Below are 12,549 nucleotides of genomic sequence, written 5' to 3'. Positions count from 1 at the left end.
TGATATGATCTGTCAGTGTTTGGAACATGTGGACTAAGTATCTGAGATTGTGCCAGATCTGAAATCCATACACCCCATAACTGATTTATATGATTGGCAGAATGGCTCTGTAGCTTAATGGCAGCATCCTGTCAATGGAAAATTCCACTTGTTCCTGCTGTATAAATAATTATAAAAATCTGTGAATTTCAAATTTGTAAAGATGGCAGGAGAAGTGTGTGATGCTACATATTGATAAATGGGTTCAGTGTGGAAATACCATTAATTAAGGGCTGAGAGAATGGATGGGAAAGATTGTCTTTCACTAGCATACGATGTTAGCTGTTCATTTGATCATGGACAGTTCAGTCACTTTGGTTCGAATTTGAGTGCCAGTCAGATTTTGTTTAAATGTGGGGGGGGTGGGAGGGGACTAGAAATTGTGCACTCAAACTGAAAGTACTGATGCTTATAGACCATGCAATTCCAAAAATGGGTATGAACTTAGTATATACCACCACCAAGCAATTATGTAGTTGTCCTAGTCCGCTCCTACTTTGGTTATGAGCAGGAATGTGAGGGAAGTGCTATACATTTTTGGCTGCGTATCATCACAGTGAAGATAAAAATGTGAGACAGTGTAAGGGACAATAAGAAAAGAAAGGTAACCTCTTATCACTGGCACAACTGAATGGGTTTATCAATGCTGTTGTTCAAGCAATCACACAAAAGTGCAACATACTCGTAATTTACTGCCATAGTTTATCATCTCACCTGCATACATTAGTAAAATGATCTCCTAGTGATCTCTAGCAGTTGTGAACTCATTTCTGTGCATATATAGCATATTTCCACATTGGGGCCAGAAGTCCAGCTGTTGGAATGAAACAAAAATATCAGTAATTCAAAACAGCAACAAAACATGTTGAACAAAATTCATTTTAAAATCACAATTGTGCTGATGATACACAGTCTAGGCAGAATGAAGACAGGAACTGCTGTGCACTGACTGACTCCATTCAGTGTTTGGCAAAGGCTCATTGTCATTTGCATGGCCCACAGTGCATGGTCATTCTTCTGCAGACTGGCATGGACCACTCTGTTTTCAATGGAACAGAACACTCTGGACTGGTCAGTGAACAGCCCCACTCATTGGCCATAATGATGGAAGGAAGATCATTGATGAAGCAGTTGAATAAAATTACAGCCCTGAGGAATTCTGCCAATGAAACCCTAGTGCTTTGATGATTAAATTCTGAAAACCATCTTCTTTTGTGTTCGGTTTGACTTCAGACGCTGAAAGTGATTTTCCTGTGATCATTAATTTGCGAGGGTGTCTTGAGACCATGCTTGATAGCATTATTGCTGACTTCTCTTCTCACTGTGCCAAGAATGATCCAGTCATCATTTTCCTTAATAAACAAGAAGTGAACAGCCTGCTAAAGCCACAGTGATCATTATGAAACTTCAACTAGGTTTGGGATGATGTGGAGGGAAGAGTCACACACTGGATTTTATATGCCCACTCCCACCCACTGTCTTCAAACACAATGCTAGATAACCATAAAATCCACAAGGCAGAAGCACCACCTCATGACCTCTCCCATCTGTCAATCTTCCTTCCTACCTATCCATTCCGCCCCCCTCTCCGATCTATCACCTTCACCCCCACCTCCATCCACCTCTTGCACTCTCAGCTACTTCTCCCCAGCCCCACCCCTCTCATTTATCTCTCCACCCCCGAGACTCCCAGCCTCATTCCTGATGAAGGCCTTTTGCCCGAAATGTCAATTTTCCTGATCCTCGTATGCTGCCTGACCTGCTGTGCTTTTCAACATCACTCTAATCTTAATCATAAGATCCAGCTCGATGCATTTATAAAACCTAGCATTCTAAAGGCTTTAATGACTGCTTTTCAGCATTCAAAGATTAGTGCACAAATGCCCCAGTAATTCTTTGTTCTTGCACCATTGTAAAACTGTGCTATTTGTCATCTATTGATTCCCCTCATTCTTCCTCCAAGAATTTATCCCTCACACTTTGCTACACTGAAATCCATCTGAATGTCCTCCTATTCTACCAGCTCTAAATCCAAGACAGAACAGCATTTTTTACACACTTAAGTTTTCAACAAAATAAAAGAGCAATCGAATTGATGAAAATCTAAGTGTACTGCTGTACTACTCACACAACGAAAGTACCCATGAAAAATAGGGTGACATGAATTTCAAATTCAGTTAACAGTAAGCACTGATAGTTTTAATATAGTACTTTTTAAAATATGGAATCCCTACAGGGAGAAACATGTCTTCTGACCCAACAAGTCCACACCGATCCGCCAAAGAGTAACCCACCTAGACTCATTCTCCTACCCTATTACCCTATATTTACCCCGGACCAATGCACCCAACCTACAAATCCATGGACAGTTTAGCATGGCCAATTCACCTAGCCCCTGCACATCTTTGGACTGTGCAAACTCCACACAGGCAGTCACCCAAGGTGGGAATCGAACCCAGGACCCTGCTGCTCCGACAGGGTTTGATTCCCACCTTGGGCGATTGTCTGTGTAGAGTTTGCACATTCTCCCCGTGTCTGTGTAGGTTTCCTCCAGGTGCTCCAGTTTCCTCCCACAATTCAAAGATGTGCAGGTTAGGAGAATTGGCCATGCTAAATTGCCCAAGGTGTTAGGTGCATTAGTCAGGATAAATATAAGGTACGGGAATGGGTCTGGGTGGGTTACGCTTTGGAGAGTCAGTGTGGATTTGTTGGGTTAAATGGCCTGTTTCCATACTATAGGCAGTCTAATCTAATCTACTTTTGTCTTCTCAAGTCCTATATCATTTAAAATGTTGTTTTAATAAGGTAATGACATAAGGTATAATGAAACTGTTTGAAATGCTGTGCCTGTTGTCTTTGCCCTGTATACATTATTTTTTTAAAAAACTTTCCTTTTCTTTCTGTGCACAAGGCAAAGTAGTCACTTTCACCCAATTGCTTGCATTCACTTGAAATACATCCCACTGTAATGGTTTTGTGGTCACAATGACTCATCTCCTTACATTGTGAAACATTATCCGCCAGCGTGCCCACCAAGTGCATTTTGATGTTGATGAATGGCATTACTGATTACTTGCTCTTTACTTGGTGTGTGTCCACAGCACAGTAAGCGAGAAAAGGAGTTGTGCCCTTGCATCTAAATTAAGCAGTACTGAAAGAAAAGTCTTGTATTTCACAATGAATGGCTACATTGTGATTATTTTTCCTTCTTTGTTGGTCATGCAGGAGTGCTGAAAGAGTCCCGTCCTCTGAAAATAATTGTTTATGACACAAGAATGCAAACAAATTAATTCTTTGAGCAACATTAATTATGAGTTAACTGCTGTTTTGCTGAAAACAAGAGAAACGTGCCATTCAAAAAGAACATTGAATAAGCACCAGAATATAGAACAATATATGATTGGGACTATTACGTTCAGTTCTTTCCTCTCCTTTCTTACTGTCGGTGACTTACACAGTGGTATAATTCCAGGGCCAACAAGTATTTTCCAATGTCTCGTGTGAGTGCCCATTGTTCTTGGCAGTTCAAACATTTAGAACACATTGATTATTTTGTCTTGAATGCAGCCACAACCTCAACACTGCATGTCCCAGATCAGTTAATTCGTTTGTGGTGCAAATTCACTTTTCATTATATAAAGAGTAATGCGGTCACAGTTCAATGTCTGATTCTCTGGATGGACACTTTTTTTTAACAAGTGGAGTAAAGTTTCAAAGGAAATACAGAGACTTATACAATGCTTTTCAATACATCTCTCTAATTTTTTCATAGCCAAGCAATCACATTGTATTTGAAGTCACTTAATATATGATATTAATAATATAACACACATAATACAAAAGACACAAGTACCAATTTGTCCACAAGAGTCTCTTTAAAGCTCAGAGCTGATATTGATCAGAGTCAGGTTTTGTGATTGATGTTGGTTACAAGATAAATGGTCAGCCAGGACTGCAGGCTAACTGCCTAGGCACTTCTTCCAAAAAATGTCATTGAATCTTTTATATCTGCAAGAGACAATGGATGTTTCACATCTCATTCATAAGAAGCACTTCAACAAGGTCAAAGGCCGAATAACTGAGGTCCAGCAGTCTAGGTGGCCCACTGTAGGGATGGGGCTGCTATGCTCAGATGGGAGGGCCTTGGCCAAGAGCAGCATTGGTGTCCTTGATTTCTGTTTCTGTCCCTAACAGCACTCCTGCTGTATTGAAATGTCAGCCCAGATCTTTGTGCTCAATTCTGGGTAGCCTTGAATGCGCACAGTTCAGACTCAGAAATAAGAGCGCCACTGACTGAGTCACTGCTGACATGCTCAACTCTTCAATACTTAATTCCATTAATGAAATATAAAATATAAAACACTAATATGGTCACATAATAAGTGCCCAAATGACTATAGAAAGAATGTGCCACAAGTACTGTTCTATGTGAGGTGGTTTCAGCCAAGTTCATTTCAAAGTATTCAGCTTTGATATTATGCAGTTCATTGCTTGTGTCATAAAAGTCTTCTTAGATTACGAGAGATTTGATGCATTTCTGATGGAAAAGAGCATTAAAGGCTCTGTATCAAAAGCTCACCACCACCTTCTTAAGGGCAGTTGGGGATAGTCAATAAATACTGGTCCAGTCAGCAAAGTCTGAATGGATAATGTAATACAATGCACAAGTTAGTATTAGAAAACTAAAATACACAACAGGTCAGCCATGAAGAAGGAAAGCAGGCATAAGACGTTGGAGCTGAAGTAGGCTGTTCAGCCCATTGAGTCTCCTTTGCCTTTCACTGAGATCATGGTTCATCTGATAATCCTCAACTCCACTTTCCTGCTTTATCCCCCATTCATCTTGATTCCCTTACTGATTAAAAACCTTTCTCAGTCTTGAATATCCTTAACAGCCAAGCCTGTACAGCTTCAGTGATAAAGAATTCCATGGATTCTGTACAGTCTGAGAGAAGACATTCACTTTCAACTCTGTCTTAAATCGATGACCCTTTATGTTGAGGTTGTGCCCTGTTATCCTAGATTCTCCCACAAGGGGAAGCCACTTCTTTATATCTATCTGACAGCAGCCTGGCAGCTGCATTACAATGAAAGGTGTTGGTGTACTCCAAAGTGTCTTATTGAAATGGAGACTATATTTTAAATGAGTTGAAGACGTGCCATGATGATAATATGAGGCTGGCAGGTGGCCGATTCTAACCTGTACAGATTTAAAAAAATTGCAGGCATAGGGAAGCAAGCAGTGAGCTGGAGTCACCAGGTACCTGCTGTGACTTGAGGAATTGATGCCAACTTGTTTCTCTCAGGTACATGAGAGAATAGCAAACTACGTGGAAATGAGGTTCGAATAAATAATGATGCGATGTTAATGCATGCAAATCGGTCTCTCGGCACTCTCTAGTGAGAGTCTCATCGTATTGTTCAAAGTTTGGGTGCAAAATTGGACTTTCTTTCTTCATATCAAGAATCAAATTTTTCAAATCTTGTCATAATTTCCCTATTGACTACACAGTGTCCACATCATTCAGGGACTAGGGAAATTCAGCACTGTTTCCTTGATGCCTGAACTGGTAGTTGGATCATCAGCCATTGATATGGCTCATGAAACATGGCTGGAAAATGACTGCTGTCTGAACATGTTTAGCTAGTGGAAGTGGGGCATAGACCAGTAGAAGAGTGCCAACTCCCCAGAAGTTTGAAATAACTATTTAATAAAACTATTTGCCCCCTTTATGAAGAGAACTGATGGAACCATTTGCTGAACGCTTCTGAAATAGTTCCCAGCGTCCCTCACTAATCCGATTACGAACTTTGGATGTGAACATAAGAGGTATAGTTAGTAAGTTTGCAGATGACAACAAAATTGGAGATGTACTGGACAGTGAAGAAGGTTACCTCAGACTACATTGGAATCTTGATCAGATGGGCCAGTGGGCTGAGACATGGCAGATGGAGTTTAATTCAGATAATTGCGAGGTGCTGCATTTTGGGAAAGCAAATCTTAGCAGGACTTATACATCTAATGGTAAGGCCTTAGGGAGTGTTGCTGAACAAAGAGACCTTAGAGTGCGAGTTCATAGCTCCTTGAAAGTGGAGTCACAGGTAGATAGGATAGTGAAGAAGGTGTTTGGTATGTTTTCTTTTATTGGTCAGAGTATTGAGTACAGGAGGTGGGAGGTCATGTTGCGACTGTGCAGGACATTGGTTAGTCCATTGTTAGAATATTGCGTGCAATTCTGGCCTCCTTCCTACCAGAAAGATGTTGTGAAACTTGAAAGGGTTCAGAAACGATTTACAAGGATGTTGCCAGGGTTGGAGGATATGAGCTATAGGGAGAGGTTGAATAGACTGGGGTTGTTTCCCTGGAGCGTCGGAGGCTGAAGGGTGACCTTATAGAGGTTTACAAAGTCACGAGAGGCATGGATAGGATAAATAGACAAAGTCTTTTCCCTGAGTCCAGAACGAGAGGGCATAGAGTTAGGGTGAAAGGGGAAAGATATAAAAGGGACCTAAGGGGCAACGTCTTCACACAAAGGGTGGTACGTGTATGGAATGAGCTGCCAGAGGAAGTTGTGGAGGCTGGTACAATTGCAACATTTAAGAGGCATTTGGCTGGGTATATGAATAGGAGGGGTTTGGAGGGATATGGGCCGGGTGCTGGCAGGTGGGACTAGATTAGGTTGGGATATGTGGTCGGCATGGACAGGTTGGACTGAAGGGTCTGTTTCCATGCTGTACATCTCTGTGACTCTATGACTCCATGCTGCTGTATCTAACCTTTTTGGACAGGTAGGCATCCTAGATACAGCCCTGAGCAACAAGGGTCCCCCAATTATAGAGTCATAGAATCATAGAGAATCATAGAATCCTCTGGTAGCTCATTTCAACTCCTTTATATTGGGAATAAAAAGATGAAAGGCTTGCATTGATGCAGTGATTTTCATAGCCACGGGTTACCTCAAAGCATTTTACACATAAAGAAGTACTTTTTTAAAAATGTCACTGTTTACTGTAAAAAATGTGGCAGCTAACTTGTGCAGAGCAAGTGCCCACAAACAACAATGCGATAATGACCATATGATCTACTTTTTGTTTCTGTGATGCTTATTGATGGATAAATCATAGCCAGTGCATTGGGGATGTTTCCACTGCTCTATTTTGAAATAAGGCCCTGGAATCTTTTGCCTCTGCCCTGACGTGGCCTCTGTTTAACATCTCAAAAAGACAGAACCTTTGACACTGTTCTGCTTGCTAAATATTGTACAGGAGTAACAGCCTTTTATTTTATGCTTAAGCTGTGAGGTGGAATTTAAATGCAGAACCTTGAATTTCAGGATGTTCTCTGCTTAGAGCCACCAATGACATACATGTTAACAAAGTGCTGATAATCGGTGAGATGTACTGTACCTTTAATTTATATTTCATTTCTAAGGGACGACCTGGTGACCAAGGTATTCCAGGTATTCCTGGCTCTCAAGGCATGCAGGTAGGGCATTACATCTATTTTCTGTCTTTTTGATGAAGTAATCTTACTGTAACATAGTCTTGCCTTGTGCTTGCACACCATCCATCGTCTCCATGCCATAATTCTAAAAACTAAAGACCCTCGCTCTGTTTACTAAATGAGTTCATCCAGTCCTGTTGAACCCTGAAAAATAGTTAAAACCAAATCTGACTAGTTTTGAATGAAAACATTTCCACTTAAGTTTTAAAATTTCTTTTGACATACTTAACTCAAGTCTACAGAAAATTGTGTCATTATAAGGAACTGTGATCTCCGTGCAGGATGTATCATAGTGCAATCCATAACCTTCAATCTGATAATCTCTTTTCCCATCTTTCCACCAATTTTCCACCAATACTTACCTATGTTTCCTTTAAACAATATAACAGTTTCTAAATGCTTCATATTTAATCATTCTGTGCTCCAATCATTCATTTTCCAGTGGAAGTTTTTCTTCACTTCATTTTCTAAATAGCAATATGAAAGTGATATCTCCTCATTATGGATTCCCAACCAAACACATTTTGATGCATTTACTGACTCAAAACCTTTCGTAATTTTCAGTTCTTCAATGGATGTAGTCTGAGTCCCTTACATTTCCCCTCATAATTGGAATTTCAATTCCCAGACATTTAGCCTGGTGAACTTATACACTGAACTCTCTAGATTTTCAGCTCTCTGTCTGAAATGGAGCACTGGAAAATGCACACAGCCTTCCAACTGGCCAAGCCAAAGGTTTTACAAATTTATAAGGGTGAGTTTTACAGTAGCATATGTGGACGCGGTGGGGACAGGAAAACAGAGCAGGTATGCAACCCATCACTTTCCCATCCAACCCTATACTACAGGCCTCGACCCCACACTACCATTCATTTAGATTGTGGCTGATCTTCTACCTCCATACATTTTCCTGCACTACCTTACATCTGTCAATGGCTTTATGATCTAGAAACCTATAAATCTGTGTCGCGAATATACTGCTATGGCTGAGCTTTCCACAGCCTTCTCAAGTAGAAAAATTCCCAAAGATTTACCATCCTCTGATTAAAGGAATTCCTCCTCACCTCAGTCTTAAATACATTCTGAGATGGTATCCCTACCCTCTCTCCCCAGCCAGGGGACTAACCTTCCGAGAAAATTACCTAAAAGCTGCACAAGGATGAGATGTGTCTGATAAATTCAGGCCAGAATTCTAAATGTAATTGAAGATGAAGGACTGCAAAGTTTTGCATTAAATGGTGGTGGGTGTTTGTTAAGTAACTATACAAGTGAAGTACATTGACTTGTATTGTGTGGAAGACATTTTCTATGAAACTTATTCCCTGGAGCTAATGTAACATTATCATATCCATAACTAGAATGATCTCCATTGGACGACGCTAGTCTGGGGAATACCAGTTTTAATCCTTTCAATTGAATGGACTTTTATTTAGCCTAATTCTGTTTCAGATTCACCAACCAACTTCTGTTTCACAATAAAAACATGGAAATACTCAGCAGGTTTGGCAGTTTCTGTGGGAAGAGAGAGGAAGACTTAATGGTTAACTCATGACTCTCCTCAGAACTGGGAAGTTCTGGAAAAAAACATTTTCAAGCACCAAGATCCCAGGTTCGATTCCGGCCTCGGGTGACTTTCTCCCCTTGTCTGCGTGGGTTTCCTCCGGGTGCTCCGGTTTCCTCCCACAGTCCAAAGATGTGCAGGTTTAGGTGAATTGGCCATGCTAAATTGCCCATAGTGTTAGGTGCTTTAGCCAGAGGAAAATGGGTCTGGATCGGTTACTCTTCGAAGGGACGATGTGGACTTGTTGGGCCGAAGGGCCTGTTTCCACACTGTAGGGAATCTGATCTAATCTGATATAATTAACTCACAGTGCTGACTGACCTGCTGAGTATTTACAGCATTTTTGGTTTTTACATTAGATTTCCAGCATCCTCAGTGTTTTGCTTTTATTTCTGTTCCATGCTGCTGCTTTATCTCAAAGTGTTTCTTGTAAGTTCATATAGAATGCCTTCAGAAAACCCATAAAATGACAACATTTCCTTTAACTATCAAATTATTCACTTGTGCAAAAGAACTTGATTAAACATGACTTTGTTCCAGCAGAAAGGAAAGTTTGAGGGCAATTAATCAATTCAGTCCTCAATGGTGAGGGAGTAACCTAATACTCTAAAGCACAGTCCATGACTGTAATTTTCTGTAATATCAATCTAACACATTATTGGTTTGTGTTGGTAGTTATCCTTGTCTTCATTAATACTTTGTAGCCTGAAATGAGTGAGCGCTGTCTGACTCTGAGAGGATCTGCAATCTCTTTTCTTCATGTGAAAGTCTATAATACCGTCCTCTATAAGGATCATTCACTGTTATACAGTATTCTATCCTCTCTTTGCTGTGTCTTTTTCATGTTTCTGCCACATTCATCATAATCTTACCAAGGCCAGATAAAACTTTATAGCCACCTTAATTTGTAAAATTAATGTGTGATATATGTAATTGATATTGTACCTTTTGACCTGCATGATCTACACTTGCAATTCTTTCTAACATCTATAATTTCTTATTCCCAACTCAGGGTCAGCTGGGTGTGCCTGGATCTTCCGGGGAGCCTGGACCAAAAGGAGACACTGTAGGCTATCAATTTTTATTCCTTCACCATCAAAATCAGTTTGCAACCATGCAATGTGTGTCTTCTTCAATAGAAATTAAAGCGTTGATACTAAAGGAAGAGTTTACTGGGAAGATATATCATTAAAGTTGGATATATATTTGATTCATCTCCAATTGTCTTTGACATTTCAAGAAAAATCATGACATCGGGAAAGATTCTTGTGTCTTTTCTTGCAGAGTGCATTCTCAGCAGAGCTTCATACTGATTAAGGTTATTGCATTAATTCGACATGAGTAATCAGAATGTTTTCAGGTTAATGTTACTCCCACCTCTCATGTGTTGAAAGACGTTGTTATAAATTTCAAGTCTGACTTAGATATTCTCTTAGGTACCAAAGTTCTAGCCATTCCTATAAGCAGTACCTTAATTCCAAAATATGCCTGCACTGCTATCTAACTATTCAATAATATCATTCACGATAATGAATGAGAGATTCTATCTTCTATCCATATGTTTGCATGTGGTTCTCCAATCTTTTAGTAGATTTGAGAATAGGGCATCAGAACTTTAAAATCAGATACTAAATGCTGAACTGCTTTATTTTACAACTGAACCAATAGTTGTAAACACTTCCTTAGTTGTAAGCACTTTTCAACTTCTTTGTGAAAATGAGAAGAAAAATTAAATACATTCCAGTCTCTGTGATGGACTGGCATGCTTTCAGAAACAATTTTCTTTCAGAGCAACCTGGAAATACAAATGATGAATTTGTGCATCTTGGATGATAGTTTCGGTTAGTCTCTTGCAATCTGTACTTTAAAACCTGATCCACAGCCCATTTTTCCATTTTGCCATTCTGCTGTTTACATTAATTGGGAGAGGTAAGATTGGGGCTGGATTTTCAACCTAAATTAGGGAACCAAAAGCCCATGTCATTTCTGTATTGCTGAAGCGATGCTCTTGTTGCCCACAATGTCCATAATTTGGTGCCAGCTAAACACAGTCTTGGGGAGGGAACAGGTGCTGGAAGTCACATCTCAAGGGGAAGTGAAAGCCATGACTGGGCTTGTAGAATAAATCTTGTGGCATAGTGATAGTAACTCTACCTCTGAGCAAGGTTCAAGTCTCAACCACTCCAGAAGTGTGCAATAACAACACTAAACAGGTTGATTGGAAAATATATTTGTATTGTAGAATGGAGCAGACAAGAAAGCAGGTGGATGACAGTGTTATGGACCAACGAGGTGCCAAGCAGTCAGTCATATTCTTGATTCATTCTGCTCAAACAACATTAATTTTGAGCCTTCACCTCAGTTAGAACTTCCCTTTGGATGTAGGTTTGCTCGCTGAGCTGCAAGGTTCATTTCCAGACATTTTGTCATCCTACTAGGTAACATTTTCAGTGGGCCTCCAGGCAAAGCATTACTGACAATTCCTGCTTTCTATTTATATGTTTGGGTTGGTGATGTCATTTCCTGTGGTAAATAATACTCTTACTGGCATAAAATTCACTAAAGAGGAGGAAAACAACAAATTGCTGTTCCTAGATGTCACAGTAGAGCGAACAGCTAATGGGGAACTTCAAATTAGCGTCTGTAGGAAAACAACACATACAGACCAAATATTGAACTACAGAAGGAGTCATCCTAACATCCACAATCAAAGCTGCATCAGAGCATTATTTCAACGAGCCAACACACACTGCAGAGCAGAGGAAAATCACCTATATTGTGTATTGAAAAATAATGGGTACCCAATGAACACAGTCCACTGATTTCTCAACAACAAACCCAAACAAGCAGACAAAATACATCCACTCTCCCCTACATCAAAGACATCTCAGAAATGACTGCCAGACTACTCAGACCCCTTGGCATCATTGTAGCCCACAAATCTACTGCCACACTAAAACAGCAGCTAATGAACTTGAAAGACCCTATACAGACAACAAGCAAAACTAATGTCATTTACAAATTACCATGCAAGTACTGAAACAAACACCACGTTGGACAATCAGGCAGAAAACTAGTCACCAGGTTACATGAACATCAACTAGCCACAAAACGACATCACCCTCTCTCACTAGTATCCTTACATTCAGATAAGGAAGGACTCCATTTCGACTGGGACAACCCATCTATCCTAGAATAAGCCAAACAGAGACATGCACAAGAAGTCCTAGAAGCATGGCATTCCAACTGGAGCTCTATGAACAAACACATTGCATTAGACCCCATCTTTCACCCCCTGAGAAAAAGAGCAGGAAATGACATCACCATGGGAAATGACATCACCAACCCAAAGAAACCCAAACATATAAATAGAAAGCAGGAATTATCAGTAATGCTTCGCTTGGAGGCCCACTGAAGATGTTGCCTAGTAGGGTGATGAAGCATC

At 40.2% G+C, this 12,549-nt stretch overlaps 1 protein-coding gene across 1 annotated transcript in view; it reads left to right on the top strand.

The window, feature by feature from the left end:
• LOC132815198 (collagen alpha-1(XXI) chain-like) overlaps positions 1-12,549 on the top strand; it is a 114,287-nt gene that overhangs the window by 6,941 nt on the left and 94,797 nt on the right. Inside the window, exons 5-6 of the mRNA XM_060824013.1 lie at positions 7,472-7,525; positions 10,117-10,170. Coding sequence (XP_060679996.1) covers positions 7,472-7,525; positions 10,117-10,170 — 108 coding nt within the window. The remainder of the gene's footprint in view (positions 1-7,471; positions 7,526-10,116; positions 10,171-12,549) is intronic.

The sequence above is a fragment of the Hemiscyllium ocellatum genome, chromosome 4, assembly GCF_020745735.1.
Source record: "Hemiscyllium ocellatum isolate sHemOce1 chromosome 4, sHemOce1.pat.X.cur, whole genome shotgun sequence".
NCBI lineage: Eukaryota > Metazoa > Chordata > Chondrichthyes > Orectolobiformes > Hemiscylliidae > Hemiscyllium > Hemiscyllium ocellatum.
This window is presented reverse-complemented; position numbering and strand designations above follow the sequence as displayed.